This window comes from Mytilinidion resinicola (assembly GCF_010093595.1).
Source record: "Mytilinidion resinicola strain CBS 304.34 unplaced genomic scaffold BDZ99scaffold_4, whole genome shotgun sequence".
NCBI classification, from domain to species: domain Eukaryota; kingdom Fungi; phylum Ascomycota; class Dothideomycetes; order Mytilinidiales; family Mytilinidiaceae; genus Mytilinidion; species Mytilinidion resinicola.
Window position 1 is genome coordinate 327,441 of NW_022985440.1, and position 24,687 is coordinate 352,127.

General features: G+C 52.4%; 10 protein-coding genes across 10 annotated transcripts; 6 read left to right on the top strand and 4 right to left on the bottom strand.

Annotated features, from left to right (window-relative positions):
• Positions 1–109: 109 nt before the first annotated feature.
• BDZ99DRAFT_436231 (uncharacterized protein) lies at positions 110–6,534 on the top strand. Its single transcript, XM_033717530.1, has 3 exons — positions 110–1,943; positions 2,015–3,356; positions 3,470–6,534. Exons 1-3 carry the CDS (start codon positions 150–152, stop codon positions 6,394–6,396), a joined length of 6,063 nt encoding a protein of 2,020 aa, XP_033580728.1. The 5' UTR covers positions 110–149; the 3' UTR covers positions 6,397–6,534.
• Positions 6,535–6,920: 386 nt separating this feature from the next.
• Positions 6,921–7,780, bottom strand: BDZ99DRAFT_459521 (uncharacterized protein). The gene has a single exon (XM_033719181.1). It carries the CDS (start codon positions 7,405–7,407, stop codon positions 6,973–6,975), a length of 435 nt encoding a protein of 144 aa, XP_033580729.1. The 5' UTR covers positions 7,408–7,780; the 3' UTR covers positions 6,921–6,972.
• On the bottom strand, positions 7,562–9,878 carry BDZ99DRAFT_459522 (Prephenate dehydrogenase). Its single transcript, XM_033719182.1, has 8 exons — positions 9,779–9,878; positions 9,379–9,439; positions 9,208–9,319; positions 9,004–9,152; positions 8,806–8,957; positions 8,311–8,758; positions 8,128–8,259; positions 7,562–8,080 (listed from the first exon to the last, which is right to left on the bottom strand). Exons 1-8 carry the CDS (start codon positions 9,862–9,864, stop codon positions 7,925–7,927), a joined length of 1,296 nt encoding a protein of 431 aa, XP_033580730.1. The 5' UTR covers positions 9,865–9,878; the 3' UTR covers positions 7,562–7,924.
• A 181-nt stretch (positions 9,879–10,059) lies between these two features.
• BDZ99DRAFT_506671 (AAR2 domain-containing protein) lies at positions 10,060–11,640 on the top strand. The gene has a single exon (XM_033724189.1). It carries the CDS (start codon positions 10,335–10,337, stop codon positions 11,631–11,633), a length of 1,299 nt encoding a protein of 432 aa, XP_033580731.1. The 5' UTR covers positions 10,060–10,334; the 3' UTR covers positions 11,634–11,640.
• Positions 11,641–11,667: 27 nt separating this feature from the next.
• Positions 11,668–12,589, bottom strand: BDZ99DRAFT_224331 (uncharacterized protein). Its single transcript, XM_033713458.1, has one exon. The coding sequence runs from the start codon at positions 12,305–12,307 to the stop codon at positions 11,681–11,683; it is 627 nt and encodes a 208-aa protein (XP_033580732.1). The 5' UTR covers positions 12,308–12,589; the 3' UTR covers positions 11,668–11,680.
• A 49-nt stretch (positions 12,590–12,638) lies between these two features.
• Positions 12,639–14,298, bottom strand: BDZ99DRAFT_459524 (uncharacterized protein). The gene has a single exon (XM_033719183.1). The coding sequence runs from the start codon at positions 14,131–14,133 to the stop codon at positions 12,907–12,909; it is 1,227 nt and encodes a 408-aa protein (XP_033580733.1). The 5' UTR covers positions 14,134–14,298; the 3' UTR covers positions 12,639–12,906.
• A 353-nt stretch (positions 14,299–14,651) lies between these two features.
• On the top strand, positions 14,652–15,686 carry BDZ99DRAFT_516418 (SET domain-containing protein; the record flags this gene model as incomplete). The annotated part of the gene is made up of 2 exons (XM_033725071.1): positions 14,652–14,667; positions 14,719–15,686. 2 exons carry the CDS (start codon positions 14,652–14,654, stop codon positions 15,684–15,686), a joined length of 984 nt encoding a protein of 327 aa, XP_033580734.1.
• A 597-nt stretch (positions 15,687–16,283) lies between these two features.
• BDZ99DRAFT_224345 (FAD/NAD(P)-binding domain-containing protein) lies at positions 16,284–17,863 on the top strand. The gene has a single exon (XM_033713459.1). The coding sequence runs from the start codon at positions 16,403–16,405 to the stop codon at positions 17,723–17,725; it is 1,323 nt and encodes a 440-aa protein (XP_033580735.1). The 5' UTR covers positions 16,284–16,402; the 3' UTR covers positions 17,726–17,863.
• Positions 17,864–18,766: 903 nt separating this feature from the next.
• Positions 18,767–20,286, top strand: BDZ99DRAFT_459526 (uncharacterized protein). The gene has a single exon (XM_033719184.1). The coding sequence runs from the start codon at positions 19,138–19,140 to the stop codon at positions 20,062–20,064; it is 927 nt and encodes a 308-aa protein (XP_033580736.1). The 5' UTR covers positions 18,767–19,137; the 3' UTR covers positions 20,065–20,286.
• A 976-nt stretch (positions 20,287–21,262) lies between these two features.
• Positions 21,263–23,778, top strand: BDZ99DRAFT_506674 (streptomycin biosynthesis protein StrI; the record flags this gene model as incomplete). Its single annotated transcript, XM_033724190.1, has 3 exons — positions 21,263–21,355; positions 21,791–22,416; positions 22,499–23,778. The coding sequence occupies 3 exons, from the start codon at positions 21,263–21,265 to the stop codon at positions 23,460–23,462; spliced, it is 1,683 nt and encodes a 560-aa protein (XP_033580737.1). The 3' UTR covers positions 23,463–23,778.
• Positions 23,779–24,687: the final 909 nt, after the last annotated feature.

Genomic DNA, 24,687 nt, shown 5'->3' on the forward strand with positions numbered 1-24,687 from the left:
GAGGTTTACTTCGTAATGGCGACCAATCATCGCGTCGACACGCCTCGAATCGCGAGATTCTCAACAGAGGGCCCCAGATCAATTCACGGCACGCCTTAGAAGCCAGACTCTTCCGCTGTCCTCCTCTCCATGTCACGACCAACGAATTCATGGCATCGCTACGGTCGCTGGGCGTCCACAAGCCCTCCGCGCTCGCATATCTAGCCGCCGAATCTATCCTCTCCGAAGACACCACCGAAAAAGAATATACATGGGAGACATACGGCAGCGAAGAGTCGGGACAAACCTTTGAAGATGAAGTGGTGACAACCGACTACTGTGTAGTGTGGTCTCGCGGCGGAGTGGTCCAGAAGGTCTTCAATTTTGAAATTGAAGAGGAGAAGGTCGTCCAGGCCGTGTTGACCTGGTTCCCTTCCGATGAAGCTCCTGCTACGGATTCAGAGACTCAGGATGGGCTGGAGTCTGGGTCGGGTGAGAAACTGAGAGCCTCCCTTGCTCAAGGAACACAGCCGGCCACAGATCCAAATAGCGACAGCTCATATTCAAGACCCCAAGAGGGACGTTCTAGAGCTCTAGTGGTATTCCTCAAGTCCCAGGCTCATGTCTTCTTTCTCTCCGGATCTACCCATATCGTGAACCTTCCCTTCGAGGTTGAGAAGGCATTTCCAGCTCCACGGGGTCTAATTTTGCAACGAAAGATTCCACAGGCCGAGATCGTTCCCCCTACACCAGTGATACCCGGCCCGCCGCAGAACTCCTTTCTGTATTCATCGCAGTCGTTCTCTCAACCAGGCCGAAGACTCGGGTCCTCGTTGGGAACTGGGCAGAAGACATCCAAGACTCTGAAGGCAGGGTCAACGAATGCCCTATTTTTGGAGGACTTGATAAAAGGATCTTCCCTCCCAAATACAAACGGCCTCCCTCGAATATTTTCCTTTACAGATCCATTGTCTGAGCTAGGCCTGGTAGTCAACGTTGTGACTCCTGTTACACGTGGGTCTCTGTCTGTCAATGGATCTAGTTCTCGCAGGTTGGAACCGATCGAGAAATCAGAAGAGATCCTCTATGTCTCTCCGCGGAACGAGTTGACTTTCGACAAAGATACTGAAGATAAGCCACTGATCTTGGTCGTCACTACGAACAATCAGACGAGTGGTTTCACCATATGGACAACTTCATACATCGAACCCAAATTGATCTCTTCTGCAAGACGCCACAATCCAACATTGCACAGTCACAAGCTCAGACGTCGAAGCTCTTATGGGCCTACTGCTGCTGGAACCGGGACCACCACGCCTGCTCTCAGAGGGGGCAATAACGTGAGAGAAAGCTTTGGTGGAGTCAATAGGAGCAAAACAGTCCCTGCATCGTTCAACGGGCGCGGAAGCCAAGATAAGAAATCTTCAGATCAGAATGCAGAAGATGCCCTCGCTTCTCAACTCGACCCTGATTTCGAGATATCACGGCAACCGAAGGAGTCTCGGCGTGTCAGCTCCCTTCTCTCAAGAGCTGAGCTCTCTACTAGTTTCGACAAGTCAGCGTTCCAAGGTCTAGCGACCCAACGCACAAGCTTAGGAACAAGTTTCGGAGCAGGCTCTCGCAGGGGACAATCCATGGGAAGCTACAACGAGAGGGCCAGTTTCGGTGCTTCGCAAACGAGACACAGAGCGTCAACTCCAGGAAGCGTTTCCAGAATGAGCCTCGGTGGCATGTCCGTAGATGATACACTTGAGGATATTATGGACGAAGACAGCTACGACACGCTCGAAGATTATGACGAACTTGAAGACTTATTTTCCGGTGGGACATACGGGGGTCTCTACGAGCAAGAACCAATGAATGGGCTAAGAAAAGAGATGGTTATGAGCAAAGTAGGCGAAATCCCGGTTAGTGAACTGGCTAAACATAACACCTCTATACACGGCAGTGACGGTCAATTCAAGGTAAGATCCACTTCTTGCCCTTGTTGGTGAAGATACATGGCAGTGCCAAAGACTAAAATACCACTTTACAGGATTCATTGAAGATATTCACGATGTCGGCTCCCATAAATCCTACGGCGCTTCACGAGCGCAAGCTCCATATTCACATCATGCATGGCCTGTCGCAGAGCCATCTCGAATGCGAATTATCTGTCTCACGAAAACGCCTACCGACGACTAGTTCGACAACTACACAAAATGGTAAAACCTCCGGACCTCGCTATATGTGTGTACCGGTACTTCAAAAGACGCGATGGCTAAAATCCTGCATCGACGCCACAAAAGTAATTGATGGTGGCACTGAACGAGTAATTACTCTAGTACAGGATGAATCTGGCGAGATGTCTCTCTCACTCGAAGCTGGCTGGGGCGGACAGCTCCCTACGAAGCTTGCAATCGGCCCTCTTAAGCTTTTCAATCCTTTCGAAATCGTTAGCAGTTCCTCGTCCTTCAGGAAATCTGCGGGGTTGAAGAGGACTTTAAGTGTCCCAAAAACGCTTCAAAGATTAACAGTATCTACTTTCAATGGATCTTTTGACATTTTGGATGGAGACTGGTGTAGACACCGTTTCCAGTTGCAACTCGCTCCAAGGATCGAACTAGTGTCAAAGGTTTTCGAAATGTGCTTGGCCGTCCTCCCGAACCATGTGGGTGACTTCCTGCTTGGCATATGGTGGAGTGTCTGCAGAGGATTACCGAAAGATCAGACTTCAAACGTGGAATGGACAGCTTTGGTCGTTACTTTGTTCACACTTGCAGTTCCGTTCATCGAAGACAGTTCGATTAGCTTGACAGAATCCCCGAAAGATTCACAGCGTTCCCACAAATTGCGCCATTCTTCCTCCGCGAGCAGATCGACCGACTCTACCTCCGCCTGGGACTTAATGTGGAGCCACGAAGCTGCTAGGCCTGTTTCAAAGAGCTGGCATACTTCTCCATGGTCTTGGGTTCAAGAATCTAAGTCCACCTCGTCGAAGAACCCGAGAAACAGACCCTCACACGGATTCGCAACCATCTCTCAGCAACTACAGGGTAGAAGAGACTTTATCGCCGACTGCGTCAAGCTTGCTCGCCAATTCAACCAGTCACCAATCGGAATCGCTGCAAATGATCAATGGAGGCGGCTCTCAGCTGCCGGAAGTTCAGACGTCCGATGCACCTACCTCCCTCAAATACTCGTAGCACTGCATCTGTTGCGAGAAGAGCAAAAGCTCGATGTTTTGTGCATAGATCAAATTACGACCGATGTTGGCAATCTTGCCCCAGTTCTTGCTCAGCTTGGGCACTGGTTGCGGTGGGAGCTTTGGAGCTGGAAAAGAGGCACCTACTACGACCTGGATGGAGCTGGGGTAGCGGAGTGGATTTTCGAAGACTGTAAGTAAAAAAAAACTGTCTCAAGTCATATTGCGGGTGCATAGAAGACGCGGTTATGGCAGTGAACCATACCCACTACCCACATAAGCAAGAATTGAAACTGACTTGACTAGCAAGCATGAACGTCGAGACCTTCTCGCAACCCTGGGACGCACCGCCATCAATATACGAATGGCTAGAAAAAGCTGTCCGTCCGGATATTTGTCCACCATTCCCGACACTTAGTTTGCTCATCAATAAGCCAACGCAATCTCCGTACGGAACTCAGGATATCGAGCACCGTATATCGGAAATCACACCTCGAACAATAGCTCTGGGCAAATATCTACGAAGTGTGCGGGACAGCCCCAAATCACCCGCAGCCTCTATTGAGTTGATAGCGAGATCGGGCATAACTGCAAGAATGCTGGATACGCTCCCAGAAGCTGCTAAGGCGCCACTGCGGGAAGCTATCGTTAGATGTAGAGCAAATCCGCCAACCACGTGGACGTCCGATCTCCTAAAACTGGTTCAGCGAGAAGACCTCGATATACGTGCCACCTTATCCGAGTCAATCGACACTCCGCAGGTCACTGTATCCAGCAATGCTCACCCAAGTCCCTCTGGATTACGAGATGTTCATACAATTTGTCAAATGGCCGAGCAGCCCGAGTCTCTTCTTCGATCCTCGGCTGAAATGGAGAGAGGTCTTATAACAAGGCTTATATTCAACGAAGATCGACGTTTCATGGAAGCGCTAATGCTGCTCGAGCCGCTTAGACAGGCAGTTGCGGAGTGTACACCAGATAGCCGTTCGGATGAGACAGCGATCCTAGAAGCACAGAAGAACCTTATGCAATGGGTCATGGTCCGCACGTTCTCTCTGCCTACGGGTGGCGGTATGATCAAGTTCGGCAACAAGAAGCCTCTTCTAACCGAGAAGTTCAATCTCTACGGCTTTACGACATCATGCTTGATGAAACCAATGGGCAACGTGGTAACAGCGGATAGAACAAACTATTCCGAAGACAAATTCGGCTGGGCCTTCTTCCATGCAGGCGTCTCTGGAGGTGTAAGCATTTCTCGCGATGCTCAAGGCATTGATACTTCTTGGATCATGTACAACAAGCCCGCGGAGCTCTCAAACAAACACGCCGGGCTCTTATTAGGACTAGGTCTCAATGGTCATTTGAAAACGATCGCCAAATGGCTGTCATTCAAGTATTTGACCCCGAAGCACACCATGACATCAATTGGTCTCCTTCTTGGTTTATCGGCATCCTATCTAGGAACCATGGACACTTTGGTAACGCGCCTGCTCTCTGTTCACGTTACTCGAATGTTGCCTCCCGGCGCCGCCGAGCTTAATCTTTCTCCGTACACGCAGACCACTGGCTTGATGGGTATAGGGCTGCTATATTACAACACTCAACATCGGCGTATGAGTGAGATCATGTTGTCTGAGATTGAGCACGTCGACCATGTGGACCCGTCAGAACCGCCGGATACTCTTCGCGATGAAGGGTACAGATTAGCAGCTGGTTTTGCCCTAGGATATATCAACTTAGGCAAAGGAAGAGATCTTAGAGGTCTTCATGATCTGCGACTGGTCGACCGGCTGTTAGCCGTTGCCGTGGGACCGAAACCTGTCGATATCGTCCATATACTGGACCAAGCAACAGCCGGCGCTGTGATTGCAATAGCTCTCATCTTCATGAAGACGCATGATGAATCTGTCGCCCGCAAAGTCGACATTCCGGACACACTTCCTCAATTCGATTACGTTCGACCCGATATTTTCCTCCTCAGGACTTTAGCCAAACATCTCATCCTTTGGGATAAGATCAAAGCAGAACATCGGTGGATAATCAGAAATCTGCCTCAGGAATATCAACACGATCATCAGCTGAAGGAGATTAAGGCGCTCCGCAGCGACCACATGCCTTTCTTCAACATTATTGCTGGTCTCTTATGGAGCATTAGTTTTAAGTATGCTGGTAGTGGTGACACTCAGGTCCGAGATTTCCTGATTAAATATCTCGATCAGTTCATGCGCATATGCCGCTTGCCCGCCGTACGATACGATGCCAAACTCACAAGACACACAGTGCGGAACTGTCAAGATCTGGTAGCTCTCGCTGTCACTACTGTCATGGCTGGAACCGGAGACCTGAACGTCTTCCGCAGACTGCGAGCACTCCACGGCCGTGTAGGCCCCGATACACCTTTCGGCTCCCATCTTGCCGGCCATATGGCGTTCGGTGCTCTCTTCCTCGCAGGCGGCACCCACACCTTCAGCACCTCTAATCTATCTATCGCATCCCTGATGTGCTCATTCTACCCTCTCTTCCCAATGGATGTCCTAGACAACAAAGCCCACCTCCAAGCCTTCCGCCACTTCTGGGTCCTGGCCGCCGAGCCTCGCTGCGCCGTAATCCGCGACGTCGACACCCACCGCGCGATTTCGACGCCCATCATCGTGACTCTGAAAGACGGAGCTGAGAAATCCCTCGTCGCCCCAGCTCTTCTCCCCGAGCTCGACATCATCTCTAGCATTCGCACTACCAGTACAGAATACTGGCCCGCGACGCTTGACTTCGCAAACAACCCCATCCATCTCGCGGCGTTCAAGCACAACCAGACGATGCGGGTTCGGAAGCGCTCAGCGCACGATATGCACGGCTCTACCTTCAGCGCTACCCTCGTCGCGCTCAATGACGCCCAGGCTGCGCGCACGCAGCGGGTCATGTGGGATTGGCTGTTTGCGCTGCCGGCGCTGCGGGAGTTTGAGAAGCCGGATGTAGGGTTGATTATTCCGCTTGATGCGTTTAGTAGCGTGCATACAGAGATGAGCGGGACGGTAGTTGATGAGCGGTTAGTTCTACGCAAGCAGGCGGGGAGTTGGAGACGGGATGATCTGTGGGATCTGAGAGTGCTGTTTGAGTGGGCGGAGCGGGCGCAGAGCAGTGGGGGGAAACTAAGATGGTTGGGGCGAGCTGTTGTGGAGAGACTTCGGGCGGAGGTCATGGAGAGAGGGAGGGGAGTTGGGGAAGGACTCTGAAAAGGCATATGGTGTGTAATGATGGAAAGGTGTACGTCGGAACGCCAATGAATGGGTAGATCGAGCGATGCATAGCGTGGAAATGTATTACAAGCTTGTGCTTTTTTGCTAGAGACAATGTTACATCTTAGATGAAGTGTTTACGATCTCTTCCATCGGCTCTCGAAGTGCTCCTTATGAAGCCTATCTTTCACATTGCGTCTACTCACTGAAACCCGACATCAATATACTGTTACAGTGACAGGTCATAAGTCTGTGCACACGTGTTTACCACTACTTAGGGTGCCCCCATGGAATTTCAAAAATCTAGGTGCGATGTCAAGTTTCAGCAAATTAGACTTCCTCTTGACTAATTGGCTGCTTACTAGCTACACTGCTCCTCACAGTGATGTCGAGCAAGCAAGATTGAAGTCAAGCAGTGATAGATCCATGTGCCTAGACTTATGGCCTAGTACTGTACAGAATTTAAGGAATAAAAGTTGCTCTTCGCGCTACATAATTGAACAGAGTAGGTATCGTACAAACAACAACATTTGACAAGTTCTAACCCATTGCCTTTGAAAGCTAGTAGCATTTTCAACCAACCAAGACCACAGTATCACCAACACCCTTGCCATACGTCTCACCATCGCTCACATCACCTTTCTCTTCCTTCCCATCGTCCTTCACATCATCCCTTTTCACCTCATCATCCCCATTCCTACCCTCTCCATCAATCAACCACGCAAATACCCAGAAATCAGGTATATACCTGCCCGCCCGCCTCCGCTGGATGAGATAGATTTTCGTGGCGATGAGACCGAATTTCGTGATTGGTACGATGCCAACTTTAACAATGCCGGAGAGCGCTAATACCGTCAGGAGCTTGCTGCCCCAATATAGAGTTTGGTTTTGAGCGCTCCTGACTTCAAGACTTGTAGTTGGGGAGAAAAGACCTCGGAAGGACGAGGCTTGAGGGTGGCCGGCGGATGGAGGCCAGGGGTTGGTGGGTGTGCTTTGGAAATGGCCCATGGTTGGAGAGATGTGTGGAGATGGATTATTTGTAAGGGAATAGGTGGATGGCAGAGCGCTGATGATGGTGTGGAGGGGGGTTTGATGAATTTTGGATTGGTTTTAGATGGATGGGGAAAGTGTGCGAGTTGCTGCCTAGTTAAGTGGGAGGTTTTGACGTTGTGCGACAGCGGAATGTAACCTATCCAGAACCTCTATTACGGTTCTACGGAACGGCTCACGCTACGCCCTCTATTATTTCCTCATTGCAAGGTATAGTATCAAGAAAGAGCCGTTTATTGACCTAATTGGAGAGCTTGGGAGTTCCTAAAGTACCCATCCAAAGCCAAGTACCACCCGATGTCAAAATCAAATAAACACACATTAGGGATTAAAAGGCTTCGACATGTACAGACAAGCTCCAAGTGTCGAGGCAAACCCATTTGGCCCTATCGCTCTAAACTTCAGGAGAAACCCATATATTACCCAGAGCTCATACGCCAAACATTTACAAGAGCACGAGCACCCGTAGGACCTCTCATTTCTCTTCACTCGTCTTCTCAAGGATAGTCCTAATCATCTCATTGCCCAATTTCGTAGCGGCCGGGAATCTCGGCGCGAAATACTCCTGGATCTCCTCGAATTTCTCTCTATACCCGTCGAAGTGACCCATACTCACGCGCGCGCTCCAGTCCTATACAAGTCAGTAACGCGATCATGAACACGGAGTTATGGACGTACTCGTGCTGCGAACGTGAACTCGAGGTCATCAGCTCGAAATGTGTTATCGTTGATCGCAGTATCGATGCACTCTTCGAGAAGATCGGGTTTGCGAAAAAGATACTCTGTAATCCCAAGCCACATGCGGAACAGCTGGACTCAGATTAGCAAATGGACGGATTGATGGCAGGCAGTGGGACTAACCGGAGTAGAACAGATCATATGGTCGTATGGCACAATGCCCAGCTTCCACCAGCAATCCACCATGGCCAGCAAACTGAGATGGTTGTTCTTTACACGCTGCTCAGGCTCGGGCAACTCGCCCAATGAAAACCTATCCAGGACCTCGTCTTCCAACAAGAGATCATGGTCGTTATTGTCTTTGAACACAGCTGCACCTGCTTTGTGGATGCGGTCTGAGAGTTCTTGACGATGCCCACCGAGCATGAGCTTGAAAAGTTCCGTGACAGACTCCGCGTACTGCTTGATCTGCTTCTGAGCCGAAGGGTTCAGGATGGCCAGCCCGGCATAGACGTGCCACTTGTTGGCATAGATGCGTAAGGTAACGTTGATCTTTACGTTCTCGATGCCGCCGAGATAGCGAGGTATCTCCCACGGAAATTGCTTGTTGGCCATCCATGCGGCTCCCATGCTGACTCGCCTCAGTAAGCTGGTTGTTGAAGAAATAAGGTGACCTACCTCAGGAACGCTGCGTGAGTGACTGCCTGCGTGTCTGCGGTGATACGGTCGTGTTGTGCGGCGGTCAAGAAGACATGTTTCGAGTTCAAGCACGACAGCATACGCTCTACCAGTGCGAGGCTTTCATCAGAAGCTCTGTGCTTGATGAGGACCTGGGAAGAGTTAGCTTCGGATGGCATTTCTGCATTCCTTTCCTACCAATGGCTGGCCCTTCGGGTCAACGCCAGGACCGTGAAGAGAGTGGCAGGAGACAATATGGACGTCGCTAGGTAGATACTGCTCAAAGGCTGCCATTTCTGGTGCCTTGCACGATGTCTGGCCACCGACTATGGCGCCCAGCTTCGTTGCTATTAAGAAAATTCAGTTGATGGAGCTTTCGATGCCTCAATCAGGACGGCATACATGGTCCAAACATTTTCACGACAGCACCAATGTTCTTAGCTTCCACGCTGTAGATGATGTAGTCGCTACACCGTGACACGAGATGACCATTTGGCAAAATGTGAACGTTTGCCTGGAAATTGCTCTTCAGCGATTGTTCTGTCTATGAAGTATATACAAGTATCATCCTACTCTTCCAGCGAACTCTTCCTTCAATAGGTCTGCCTTCTCTGGGATATCGCAAGCGTTGACTCTGGATGCGCGAGCTGTTAGTTCAGCTTCGAGGGAGGGGAGGTAATGCCTAATCTTTACGGGTACGGTTAGCTTGCGTTCCCAAATATAATATGAGTGAGAAAGAGAAGCTGTGAACAAAGTTCAGACAAAAACTGTATTAAGGTAGCTGAGAATTTACATCATCGACAACCCGCCTCCAATCTTCAGAGCCAGAACGGCAGGGAAAACGGAAAACAGGTCGTACTCGAGCCAAATGCACTCAAGTCATCATTAAAGGGAGGAGCTGAAGAAGGAATGTAGGACTTACTTGAGTGTTGTGCACCCTCGAGAAAAGAAATCTCATAAGTGTAGTTCGTACCTCCAGCCAGCGTCGCTGATCCGCCGAGCGTACATCTTCCCCATGTCGCCCATGCCTATGATGCCTACCGACTTCTCCTCCTCCATTTTCAGGTGCGTAGGAGGCAATGGCCGTCCAGTCTGTGAAATTGGTGGGAGAAAAGGTGGTGGATGAGAGTCAGAGAGGATCGCGCTTTGTCGAAATTTAAGCAGAGGATTTTGCTTGGCGGAGCTTGGCCAAATGCGGGGTAGCTTCATATCGCAAAACCCAACACCATCGAGTTTCCTTTGCCTCAAAACACATCAAAAGCTAGAAAGACCTTCATAATCTGCTCCTATAGGACTATCGAGTCGGGCAAAAGGACTGTCTCGAGTTACATCAACGAGGACGAGCTGCGATCTTCTTTTCATTCACCACTACTCCCAAGGCATCAAATAGATGCTATGATTAATCTGTAGCTCTAGTTCAACCTCAACCTTCGAGAGCCCTTTCTACTATCTTCTTCAAGAGTTTGAAAATCTCCCTTTATTTGGCAATTCCTCTACTTAAATATTCCGCTCTCAGTGGCGAGACCCAGATGGACTCCGCAAGCCATACCGCATGTGTCCTCTTTCTTGATCTTCCACCGTCCGCTTTAGGCGGGATCGATCTCCTCTCCTTCACAACGACTCCTCGCTTCAAGGGCATCAAGAACTTAACACCGGGATGGCATTTCGCCTTCACATCCAGCAGCGAGTCTTTGTCAGTTCGACACGGAGCGTGGTTCTTTGTCGATGAAAATAAAGAGCCGCCCCAGATTTTCATTAAGAAATGGGACCCGGCTACTGAAGATTTCGTGGCTGAGCAGTCCGAGACGGAGGTGATGCGATGGCGGGCCAATCTAGGATCAATATGGCGAGACGGGTTGACTCCGTATCGACAGAGTTCTGGATCAGAAGATTCAACTGAACAGAACGAAACACAACGAGAAGGTGATTGGAAGGATCTGACGAGTCGAATCACCCCAGCCCTACTATCCCGCATCACTGGACCAACGCCGGATCACTGGAGCCTTACGTCTGCGTCGTCGGCCGCTCAAGATGTCGATGATATTCCCGGGCTCGCTGAGCTAGAGTCAAAATTTCAGCCTGAAAAGGAATTACATCTACTTCCCATCGATCTCAAGAAGACATGGCGAGAGGGCGCGACAGGGCGAGAACGCACAACTGCTGCACAGGACCGATCATGGGCGTTGGAAAATCTTATTACGGAGCGATGCTCCGGAAACACACCTGAAGAGCGGGAGCGAGAGATCATCGGCGAGCTGCAGTTCGCCTTTCTCACATTCCTAACTCTCAACAACAACTCCTGTCTCGAGCAATGGAAGCGGCTACTAGAGCTTCTCTTTACGAGTCGACAAGCTATCAAAGACCGCCCGACTTTATTCAAAGACCTACCGCAAGTGCTGAGAATACAGCTGAGCCATTGTCAATATGCCGAGAGCGGGCTCTTCGATATGACAGACGAGGGTGGTAGATTTCTGAAAGGCCTGCTACGAAAGTTTCGAAAGGGATTGGAAGAACTGGACTGGGCTGGTAAAGACGAGATTTTTGAAGAGCTGGTCGAGTTGGAGGAGTTCTTGAAGGATGCGTTTGGATGGGAGCTTGATGACTCGTTTGTCAAGCGAGGCATGTTGGAACTCGAGGATGGCGAGAAGGTCGAGATGGAAGTGAACGGTTTCGACGAAGACGATGAAAGCGGAGAGTACGCTCCGGTCGTCGTGGACTTAACGCCTGCACAGATTAAAGCATTGCAAGGTGACGAGTCAGAAGAGGATATGCAGGATGTAGAGAGCGAGGATGATACTAATCTGGAGGATATGGATGCTCGGTATTAGGGGCAGCGCTTCCCCCCCCCCCCCCCCCCCCCCCTGTGTATTAAAAACTAGACGACCAATATCTCACCCGAATCTCCCTCTTTGCTCCAATACGTCCCCTCAACCAACTCCACCCCCTTCCTCAATACCTCCCTATCCCCTTCAAAACTCAGCTTCTCCACCGCCTCCTCGAACCCCATCCTCACAACCTCAAACTGCTCCTCCGGCCCATCCCATCTACCCTTTTCAAACGACTCCCCACTCACCTCCCCCTCCCCCTCTACAATCTCCCCCAAAAACCACCAAATAATCTTCAAATGCCTGCTCCCCTCCTGCCCTTTCTTCCCCTTCCGCCCCACCTCCCGCATGCTCACCATGAACGGCTCGACACACTCCTCCTCCACCCTCACCCTATCCCCCGCATTTGTGTCCTCAGCCTTCTCATCCGCTGGCGGTGCCCGCGTGTCCATGATCACGGGGAGCAGCGTGCATGTGAGACCTGTTTCTTCGCGCACTTCGCGGAGGGCGGCAGCAGATCGGGATTCGGCGACGTTGCGGCGGCCTTTGGCGAGGAGGTATTCGTCTTTACGTTTGTAGTAGATGAGGGCGATTGTGCGGGTGGGGAGATGGAGGGGGAGGGCGCCGCATGATTCCACGAAGTGGGGGGTGGGGAGGGACAAGGGTCGAGTGAGCATGATTGGTGTGGTGGAAAAGTGATAGGTATAGTGAGAGGCTTTGAGTCTATGAAGGGTGGATTGGTCGTTGAAATGTGATTTTGGAAATGGTACTTACTAGTGCTGGGAGTGGTTCAGCGTATGTTTTTGCTTGTAGGGTTGGATGATTGGAGTCTGGGTTTGTTTGGATATGATGTAATCTAAATAAGATTCTGTAGTGACTCAAAGAGATAACGTAGGTGATGGGGTTATTACGCACGAGGTAGTTATTACGCTTCCGAACATTAAAAAAAAAGCTTGGCGGGTGCACAGATTCGGAATACGTGTGAAGCTTAGACCAACGTAATAACTACCTCGTGCGTAATAACCCCATCACCTACGTTACAGTTTGTGATTTGATGTTGCTGCCTGCTAGAAATTGAAGTCGATATGTAGGCGCCACCTTAAGCTCATGAGTCATGAAATGATCGATGTAGGGATTGCATGACACAGGCTCAAAGCTCTCATATTTTCCCTTCCACTTCCATTTCTCCAAGCAGCAAACGCCATCGAAACCATCAGAATGGCCCATAGAACTACAAACACTAGGAAGAAAATCGCTCCACCCCTCGAGAGTATCCCTACTGAAGCCCATTATCCCTATCGTTCTTCCAAATCCTAAAGACATGCCTCTGATCATGCCTGGTCCCATTCCTCTCGCACTTCCCGCACAAGTCATACGCAGGACAATTGAGGCACTCAAACTTAAGCCCGACGATCTCCTCTGAGCCACAGTTATCGCATCGAGCATACTCATGCCGAAACCCTTGCGTGCCCGCCTGCTGCGGCGCTTGGGCCACGAAAGCCTCAATCGTTGGCGTGTTGACCGCAGCGGCCCGATACATCGGTGCACTGGTCCAGGTGAAACCCCTCCCACATCCACTCTGGACGTTTCCACCATGCGCGTCCTGCCCACACGTCATGGTGTCGCAGCCCGTGATCTTCTCGACCACACGGCCACAGTGCGGGCACATGCGAGCGCTGCGGGCTTTGTACTGTTCGTCCTGCTGGAGCGTCTCGAACGCTCGTAAGGCCGCAGCGCGATCTTCCTCGTGCTTCTTCTGCGCGGCGACGAACTCCTTCGTCTGCTTCTCGTACTGCTGCTTCTGCCGCCGTTCCTGTTGCGCGACGGTCGACTGGTAGTCGTTCCTCCCCTTGCGCAGCCACGCCGTCCAGATATTGCGGTACTGCTTGAGCTCCTGGCAAGTGCAGCGGTAGTGGTAGTCCTCGTTGCAGAGCGAGCAGAACGTGTAGCGACACTTTGGGCATTCGACGCGCTCCTGCTCGCCTGCTGAATGCGCCGCCATGACATGTTTGCATTTACAGACGAGGAACGGGCCTTGGGAAACGAGGCGGTTGAGCAGCATAGTGCTGTATTTCTCGAGTTGCTCAGGAAGAAGCTGCTTCATTTCCTGCTCGCTGAGCTCGTGCTTGCAACGTTCACCAGGGCATCTGGGGACTTTGTTGCCTTCGATGTCGCCTCGCACGACCTCGCGAGAGCAGTCACGGCAGAAGGTGTGGCTTGACTCGCAGTCGAAAACGTAGGAGTCAGATCGTGGTTTGTCGTCCATGCAGATGCCACACGTGAACGGCGGGCCTTCGATTTCGTAGTCGAAGCCATCTTGGTAGGCAGCGAAATCGTCCGGAGTGAACTCGCTCTGGTAAGTAGTGAACTCGTTCCGGAAAGGGTTCGTCGTGTTCCGGTAAGAGGAGTCGTAAGCTGGTGGTGGCTCGTCTGGAAAGTCGTTAGACTGGTAGGCTGACGAGGCTGACATGCCGGAGAAATATGTGAGTGGAAGTCGGCTCATTTTGGAGTGTGGATCGGCATGCAATATTTTTTCGGTGAGGTACTGGAGTTGTAGAAGCCTACGAGTTGCTTCTTCTCACAAGAGAGAGGATGGAAGAAGTTCTAAGAAAGGCTGAGGCTGAAGTCCATAACCATGGCGCTGTCCAGCCTTGTGCAGATAGAGTTGTTTTAGCCGATTCGTGGTTTGCTGTCTTGTGGCTTCCAACATTTTCCATAAATCAGGTCGTACAGTATTATGATATGGCACCGCCCGAGGCTTCTACAAAATCAGAGTAGACATCTTCAACCAACACGCTTGAGTCTCGGATCCGTCATCCCAACACCGTGGGGCAGGTGGGGGTCTAGTGTTGCTAGAATGAAACAAGCATTTTTACTCCTCAGTTTCCGACATATAGCAAGATTCCTTGTCGAATCTCATGCCACCCAAATGCTGTCTACAATTATCCGGAACACATCAAAGGATCCCTTCATACATGAGACTGCGGGCACTGCGAAGACGTTCCGCAGCGGTAAACAGCGATGTCTCAAGATCATTGTAAGTCGGCCTATTGCTTAACAGTGCGTCGGACTTAGAATACCCCTATAGCCTATCGTTGCCTCGAAGTGCCGGGCGACGCGCCCTTCGCATTAGGTCCCTCGAAAGGAAAAGGATGGGGTGCTTTTGCCACCAGACGAATCGAGCGAGGAACCCTGATCTTGAGGGAGAAGCCGCTCTTCGTTATCCAAAAAGCCCATGACGAAATTACAGAGCAGGACATCTGGACAGCCTTTCACCAGTTGCAGCCCAAAGAAAAAAAACAATTTCTGTGCCTCCGCGACAACGATTCCAGGCCTTTCTTACGTATAATCGACGCCTTCGCTGAAAACTCCTTCTCAATATCCGCGCACCCTCCAACGCGTGGTATATTCCTGCTTCAGTCACGTTTCGACCACTCGTGTATACCCAACTCCAAGATTCCGGCGACCGGTGGGCAGTCCATTTCCAGGTTTGCGACCCGAACCATTGACGCCGGCGAGGAGATTACTTTCTGTTACCCTACGGCTTTCCACTGCAAGACCAGAGATGAGCGCCATCGAGAACTGCGCTTCATATGCCATTGCAAAGCCTGTCTACCTGGCACCCCCTTCCAACAACTTAGCGACATGCGCCGAACCCTCATTAGAGGCTTACAGTACCTTACGCTTGGCCACGACTTCAATGGACAGAGACAGACTTCTGCCTCCCCAATCATCTTCAACTCTGAATTGAAGCAAGCTGCCGAGGACTTCAGCATTCCTATCTCTTCTAGGCTAATCTACAACCTGCTATTCATGGTTCTCATGGAAGAAGAGGGATTGCTAGACGACTTTATAATCAGAAGAATGACTCCAAGCATACGGATGACGACGACCAAGTTTCAAACAGAAAGCAACGTCAGAATCGCCAGGCTCGCCATGGCACAGGAGACTTGGCTTGGGAAGTTTTGCGTGGCTTTCATGCTTCATGGGCGGCGAGACGTGGCTGATGATGCCATTGCTGAGCAGCTACGAATGCTGCATGGTTTGTCCGTTTAACCCTGGCCTGCAGAACAACCCAGGCGTTTGCGAGATGGAGACCCTCAAAATGAGGCGTTCGTTCATTTCTGGGGACTCGTCTCCTTAAAGGTTGCGATTTGATGCCTGAGGCTCACGTCGGCATCGCAGCTCCGATTCTGCGGTGCTCCGCTCCTCTTCTCCGCCCCCCCCTCCGCTTCTACCGACCGGTCTCCGCCATACGCGCACTGAAAAGCTGAAATCCGCGTTTCATACTGTAAAGTCTCATAGAATGGCCCCAAAGGGGCACGCTCGCGAGGGAGTAGCAAGGGTGAGTTCCTTTGCTAATTGGACGGATCACAAAACCGGAGAGCGTATCCTTGTCTTGTCGCCCTATGCAAGCTCCTTCAGACACTACGATTTCCGGTTCCCAGACGTTAAGTCGTGTTTGCGTGCGGATATGAACGATAAATCCGTGTGCGGCCTTGTACTGCGCTTACTCGTATTCTTGTTCGTATAAATCATCGTGTATCCCCGCAATTCAGCGCTCATATCTCCGCAATTCAGCGTCAATAGCCCGTTATAGATATATTTGCCCTACGCGCAGATCCTATTGTACTTCTGTCTCCCCCAAGTCACATTCTTGACACCTATCAACGGTGTGCGTTATCACTACTTTATTCTGCCTAGTCGATTCCATACACCATTCCACCCAAGCACTACCTCTTCGAAGCACCCTGTAATCACCCAAGACCGCAATGTCTCTCCCGGCCCTCAGACCCTCGTCCTCCCTCGCGAACCCTCTCAACATCCTCGTCATCGGCGCCGGTGTCGCAGGGCCTGCCCTCGCATACTTCCTCCAGAGCGCCGATCCTCGCCACACCATCACCATCATAGAACGCTCTCCTTCGCTCCGCATGGCAGGCCAACAGATCGACCTCAAAGCCGAAGGTCTCCCCGTGCTGAGGAAAATGGGCCTCATGGACAATATCAAGAAATCCCTCGTTGCCGAAACCGGCCTCGCCATGGTCGACCCAAACGGAAAGCCAATCGCGCACTTCGGCATCGTCGACGCCGCTAAAGGCACTGTCGGGCTGACCAGTGAGTATGAGATCATGCGGGGTGATCTGGTGCAGGTGCTTTACGATGCCAGTCTCGCCCAGGGAGTGAAAGCGAAAGAGCTAGGGCAAGCGGGCGGATTGACGTATGAGTTCGGGAAGACTGTCATGGATTTCAAACAAGACAACGACGGCGTTGATGTCACTTTCTCGGACGGACAGGAGAAGCGTTACGACCTCGTCGTCGGCGCAGACGGGCAGACGTCGCGGACAAGACGCCAAGCCTTCGGCCAGGAGGCCAGTGATGAAGCGTTCAAATCTCTCGGTATCCACACGGCCTACTACAGCGTCCCACGGCTCGAGGGCGAAGGAGGGCTCGCGAATCTCTATACTGCCCCAGGACGTAGGTGCATATTAACACGAATGGGTGACCGGCCGATGACGCAGGTGTACCTCTTCAACATGAACGCTACAAGCACTGAGAGGCTGAAGAAGATGAACAAAGAGCCAATCGAGAAGCAGAAAGAGGTCTGGGCAGAAACTTTCAAAGACGCCGGATGGCAGGCTGACAGGTTTGTGAGCGGCCTGGATACCTGCGATGATTTCTACACGCACGAAATAGCGCAGGTGAAGATGAAGGAGGTGTATAAGGGCCGCGTCGCGCTCCTTGGAGATGCGGGATACTGTCCGAGTCCTTTCACGGGACTGGGGACTACGCTCTCGATCGTTGGGGCGTACTTACTCGCGGGGGAACTGGCAAGACATGGTAACGATGTGCCTAGGGCGCTGCAGGCATACGATAAGGTCGCGCGGCCTCTCATTGACGAATGCCAGCATTTGCCTACTGGGCTGGTTGGGATGTTTCTACCATCCTCCCGGCTAGGGGTCTGGATTTTCCGCAACAGCATGTGGGCTCTGTCTACGTTCAAGATCAATGAGATGATGCATAGGGTGTTTCCTGAGGATACAAGTAAGGCTGGATGGAAAGTTCCGGACTACCCTGAGCTGAACCTGTTGTCATGATTTGGGAATAGACTATTGGATTTATTTCTTCGAGTGATCGCGGAGAGTTCATTGAGGGAGGATGTTGGAGAGAACTTGTATATAATAGCACTACAGTGACAGGTCATAAGTCTTTGCACACGGGTTTACCGCTGCTTGGGGTGCCCCCATAGAACTTTAAAAACCTAGGTGCGATGTCAAGTTTCAAGTAGTGCAAATTAGACTGCCCCTTAACTGAGTGGCTGCGTACTAGCTGGCTTGCTCCTCACAGTGGTGTCTAATGAGCAAAATTAAAGTCAAGCAATGATAAATCCGTGTGCCCAGACTTATGGCCTACTGTGCAGTACTGTACATGAGCGAGATGAATCTCCACTTTTGGGGGCCTATCTGCTTATTAGTGCATTCATCTCGTTGTCACATTCATCGTCAAAACAGAATCTCACAATAGTAATCAGACACCGAGGACTTACGTCTCCAACCTCTCAGTCAGCTCAGGCGCCCTAATCATCTGCTATCTACCCGGCCATGACTGTACTCACTCATTTCCACAATGCAACACGTCAAGTAAAGCACACCCTCACCGCTATTGCCGAGCCTGCTCCGAAGAACCCATTTTGATGGAGAGAAAGCGGCGACAGGGCTACGTCAGGTTCCCTTGATCATATAGTGGCAGTTCTCAAATCCAAGACAAGAATTTTAGTCTACGGCCTTCTAGCCAAAGGTACATATTACCTAGCAGTGCTTGAGGTTCTCCAGTACCTTGCTGAACAATTGTAAGCCGACAATCTGGCTAGCCTGATAGAGAGCTTTCCAGGCTACCTCAGCTGGTGTTCGTCTGCCACTTGACGTTCCAACGCAATCCCGAGATCGGCCGCTTCAGCAACCTCTAGCAGCATGGGGCAAAGCGCCGATATGTTCCCAAGCGTGCCAAGGTTCCAGCGCGTGAGATGCCGCGGAGTGCATGCTGCCGGCGTGTACCGGCGTGCCGTGCTTTTCCCTGACGATAGCGGTCATCAGGGTACCTTGGTACCTTGATGGTAAATATAAAGTCCAGTCAGACGTCGCGAGGAGCGTAGGGTATCCTATCGTCTTACAAGCTTCCTGTTTTACAACCTAATTCACAACTACCACTTCAGATACATCCTGATACGATATCTAACGGTCCATCATGTGTTAGGCGTCACGACTAATCGGAGAATCACTGTTTACCCGATTCGGTCCCTGGGTCCTTCAATCGTCACCGCTCTTTGTTTTGTTGAGATTACAGCGAGGTTCTTTCAAACACAAAGAAACCTCCATTTGGAACGTCTTTCACGCGGCCAATTCGACGGCGAATAGAACAATTCGGTCCTCAACATCATCAATTACCTCTCAGAGAGTCTATATCGACGAAGCTTAGAATTTATCAGTTTGAAGCCATCATCCTCACCAACATGGCGAGCTCAACACCCTCACCCTTCCTGCGTCTCCCCGCGGAGATCCGGCTCATGATCTATGAGCTGCTCATCCTCCCCAATTCCACAAAGGCGCTCGAAGACGACGACCCATACACCCTCTGCGTCGCAACCATTAACCCCAGCACCACCGCAGCTCCCATAGCCCCCCTCCGAACAATATACCACACGCACCCCCCTCGCCGCGGCTTCCTCCCCATCTCCTCCCTCCCGACCACCTGGACCATCAAACCTCCCCAATCCGCCGCCCACCTCCGCGAAACGCTCCCCTCCCTCCTCCCCCTCAACCGCCAAATCTACAACGAAGCCGCCACGGTCCTGCACACGACCTACACCCTCTCCTTCGGCGCCAACATCGACGCCATCAGCCCCTTCTTCCGCGACCTCAGTCCCCTCGGCAAGCGCGCCGTGCGCAAGCTCTCCATTACAAAGCAGGCGCTGCCCTTCGTCAGCAGCAGCCGGGAGGATGACTGGCGCGCCGCGTGCGCGTGCTTGACGGCGCTCACAAACCCCAACGACGCGAGCGTTCGCGATGACGGGAGCCCCGCGCAGGAGCCGATGCTCAACCTCACGCACTTCACGCTCGCGGTCGAGACGGCGGACCAGCCGAGCTACCCCTCGGCGTGGGACCTGATTGCGCCGGCGACGGCCGAGGAGTTTGCGCTGCTGGCGCAGATTCGGCGCGAGGACTGGGGGTTGAGCACGCAGGCGGATATGCTGTGGGCGGAGGAGGCGAGGCGGATTAGGGTCGCACGGACGGGCGTGGTTAAGGTGGAGAGTGTAGGCGCGCAGTGTCCGATTGTGAGGGCGCAGAACATTAAGTTTTGGGTTAAGATTTCGAAGAGTATTGAGGGGTTTGGGCATTGGATGAGGGAGGGGATGGTGATGAAGGGGGAGGCTGTTTGAGGGGGATGGATTGATGAGGACGCAACGCTAGATTCATGATTGACGGATAGGTATGTTTTATGAGGCATTTGCGTGGGACATTGAAGATAGCATATAGAGCGTTATTTCGCGATCAATGATGGCATATCTTTCTAGGACATTATTTTGCTGACCTCGTTCTGACATCAGTTGGAGTACTTGACATTTTCTGTTCTTTGGATGAGACTTAAACTTATGTTCCGGTAGTTGCCGGGCTAATTGCTCATACCTCTCCGCTGCTCAGAGTCCTCGCGATGAGAGAGGCCATGGACACACGTCTTTGATCTAGCTAGGCTACTACCTGCCGTAACCCCCATCCGCCTCCTGTGTTAAGCTGCGCCTTCTCATTGATTCGCCGCATGATGTCTTCTTTTCTGTCTACTATACTACTAACCATGCTACTATTATATGTCATCTCTATTCCATCTTACAAATTTTACACGTATATCTCTCTTAAATTCTACATCCCTTTCCTCTTTCTCTTCCTCCTCTTCTCTTTTAAGTATGGCTAATATTGCGCATACTATTCTTTATGCGCTTGTTCCAACGGAGGATCTTACTGCGAGGTCGAAATTAAGGTTTACGCATGGAAATAATGGAGTGGTGCCATGACGCTTCCGTTTTAGACATATACATTTTGGAATTCGCTTTGGCAGGACTCATGGGTTACATCTGGCTGATTTGGGGGTTTTTGGGTAGGCTAGATAATACCAGTCTTTATTGGTCTGGTTGCATTAAAGAGGCCGTTACTGATGACACCTTAAATCACAACGGTGATATCCCTTGGCCTGTCGCATTTCGCTATACATTATCGATAAGGATACAACCAATGGAAAGTTTGAAATGATGAGAACTGCAAAGAAGTTCGCCTGCTGTTTACGACAAACTCAGGAGGTGTTCCAAGATCCTCAGTCCGAGCGTTGCGCCACGACGGGCCAAGAGATTACCTAGACCTCCATAATATTGTTAGCCAGTGGCCCGTTCTATAATGAAGGCTGCAGATAGATCAGCTAAGTCATGAAAAAATGAACGAGTTAAAGATGGAACCCCAAGAGCACAACACCAGGAGAATCACGTGCAGCCAAATCTTCGACTTGCTCAGTAAAAGCAGAGCCCTGATTTGCTGCAGCTTCTGCTGAGAAACTCTCGCTTTCTCATTGGCGAATTTTTCCATACTAACATGTATCTGCCTTCATCTCGTATCCAGCTATCTGATTCCAGATCTGCTGGTACTGTGGGGAGGACGATCGACGAATCAAGCGATGCAACCTGGGTAAAATGTTATCGTGATGTTACACTCCACAATCCCATCGCCGCACATCCCCCGCTTCGTCTGGCCGATCAGTAGAGCAGATACAAGACTAGCCGTGTTTTTAAACGTTCAGCTCCAGGCAGCTTCGAAGCTTAAGAACGTTCATTGTTCTGCCTAAACGAACTTCTAAGCAGGTCCGCTTCAACGTCACCTCTTCCCATACCCCTCCAGACAACCCGATAACCAACGCATCGCAGTCATCAGTGTTCAGGACCTCCTAAATTTCAAGCCCCCTTCAACTCCAATCCCCCTTCAATCATCCACATCATCCCATCATCCAAAATGCGCAAGTTCTTCAAGCACGACTCCTCGACCTCGACCTCGACCTCCCCCACCCCCTCACAGCCCCCTCCCGTCCCCCAGAAAGACGTCCCCCAAAAAGACATCATCCCCCAGAAACTCACCTTCCCCTCCCCACCCCGCCTCCTCATCATCGGCGCCGGCTCCCGCGGCCACGCCTACGCCGCCGCCCTCACCCACAGCACCAACACCATCATCGCCTGCGTCGCCGACCCGCTGCCGCACGCGCGCGCCACCCTCGGCGCCCGCTACATCTGGGGCGCCGGCGCCAACCACCCTACCCCCGACGGCAACCCGCTGCCGGCGCACGAGTTCGCCGACTGGCGGGACTGGGTCGCGTACGAGCGGGCGCGGCGCGCGCGGGAGTGCGCCGGGGAGAGCGTGGAGCCGGGCGTAGATGCGGTGCTGGTGTGCGTGCTAGACGAGCTGCACACAGAGGTGGTGGAGGGGGTGAGCGGGGTCGGGGTGCATGTGCTGTGCGAGAAGCCGCTGGGGACGGGGTTGGCGGGGTGTGTGGGGATTGTGAATGCGTTGAAGGAGGGGTGGGGGAAGGCGGGGGGAGATGGGAAGAAGGTGTTTGGGATCTGTCATGTGTTGAGGTATTCGCCGCATAATATGCTGCTGAGGCGGTTGATGTTAGAGGAGGAGGTTGTGGGGGAGGTGTTGAGTATGGAGCATGTGGAACCGGTGGGGTGGTGGCATTTTTCGCATAGTTATGTGAGGTGGGTTCTCTTTCTTTTACGGCTATGGTCGATGTCTATTCTTGAGTTGGAGTGAAGAGAAACGAGTGTTGACGTCCTTCAGGGGCAATTGGCGCAAGGAGTCTACGACAGCACCGTCGCTGCTCACAAAGTCCTGCCATGATCTCGACTTCATCATGTGGATGCTCTGCTCACCACCGCCTAGCAGCATGCGAGCGCCACATCTACCGTCATTCATCACGTCAACGGGATCGCGGAAGTTCTTCAACAAGTCACGGAAGCCTGAGGCGGCGGGCGATGCTACGAACTGTCTGAAGTGCCCGATTGAGGGGGACTGTGAGTACAGTGCTAAGAACATCTATCTCGAGAAGCAACTACGCCATGGTAACACCGATTGGCCGGTCAAGATTGTCAATCCCCAGATCGAAGACATCTACAAGGCGTCTGGACTGAAGCCGGCCACCGACAAGCTCTTGGAAAATCTAAGCGAGGACTACACAGCGGACACGCCGGTCGCGGAGGTTGAGAAACGACCTTGGTTCGGCCGCTGCGTTTGGGAGTCTGACAACGATGTCTGCGACGACCAGTGCGTGACCATTACCTGGGACGACGACCCTGCGCCAGACGAGAACGGAAAGAGTAGCTTGAAGGGGCGAGGAGCGAAGACAGCACAGTTCCACATGGTTGCGTTCACAGAAAAGATCTGTGAGCGCCGTGGCAGAATTTACGGCACCAAAGGCGAGATCGAGTACGACAGCTCAGTCATCAAAGTGCACAACTTCAAGACGGGCAAGACAAAGGTCTACAGCCCAAAGCAAACTGGCGGTGGACATGGCGGCGGAGACGAGGGACTGGCAAGACAGTTCGTCCTGGCAGTGGACGCGGTCAACAACCAGGGCATGCCAGCAGCGGAGGCGCAGAGGACGTATCTAGGGTGCGACCTCGATGAGGCATTCCTCAGTCACGCGGTCGTCTTTGCGGCAGAAGACGCCCGCAAGCAGCGCAAAGTGGTCGACTGGAAGCAGTGGTGGGCGGACCAGGTGGAGCCTCATTTGCACCAGCGGTAAAAGAAATGGGCACAACGTCGACGTCAGTCAGCTCCTCTTCGTCGGCGGGTGCGTATGCCAGGGGGAGGAGTCGTGAGAGTGAAATGGCATTGTAACTCAGCTGGAGCGAGGATGAGGCCTGAGAGGGAGGTGAAGCACGGGCGGCGACGACAGCCGTTTCCAGGCATATTAGGGGCTCTCGCGGAGAATTCGGGAATTAGGGGACTTTACAAGGCCCGATTAGTGGCATTAAGGGACGGGCGCGTGGCTAGTCAGAGGTATATTTGGAACCATTTTTGTTTGGTACGGGTGCGGGCGCTAAATGGCCCACGTCGGGGGCATCGTGAGGCTCAAGCGCTGTTTTTAGCAGCGAGCAAATCCCAACGACAGCCCTCCCACAGCGTCAACGGGTGCAATGTCAGAGCCAGAGTGCAGTAGCCGCTGGGCCCAGAGTGTGGGAGGCCCAATCGCAGCGCGCGCCCGGAGCTGCCACGACGAGAATCGCATGCGGAGACTCGGGAGGACACGAGCCCGGGTTCTCAAGGCGACGCAGCGCGTGAGGCCCGGCGCCGAATGCTGAGGGTGTTGCAAGGTGGGCAGCGGCGAGACCCCGAAAGCTCCAGCGAGCGACGCGTCGGCTCACGCGTTGTAGCGGTCAAAAGACGGTGCTCCCTCAGGACGTGTTATAGTCGTGAAGGCCGTTGTGAGTCACCGTTGCAAGCTGGCCGAGAGATGCAGGTGTTTCGAAACAGTGTGGTTTTCGGCCCAATGACGACCACGGCAGTCGATGACTCCTCAGTCGTTCTGCACGCTTCCTGCAGCTTGTTCCCGTCAAGCTTCGGCAGGCCCACAGCGAGGCCTGCTCCTTGTTGCCGAGACGGATCGGCCCAGCGCTGGCCACACAGCGCGGGAGAGTCGGTTCACCCGTCCAATTGCATACCGCCACACCTAACCGCCAAACCTCAACTCCACGACGCTGAGTCGCTGCCCGCCCGTGAAACTACCGCTCTGCTTCTCCCGCGAGGCCAAAAATATGACCTCCGCGGGCGAGCACTTCATGGCGCCTCGCGACGCCGTTTCATCTTGCCAGCCGCCTGCAAGAGCGCATCGCCAGACCTTGGCACCCGGATCCTCCCCCCGACTGACCTCCCCCCGACTGACCTCCCCCCATACAGCCACTCACGATGCTTTCTGGCCACCTCCGCAACGGCTTAAGCGCATGTGTGCAAGAATAGCTGTCGTTTCA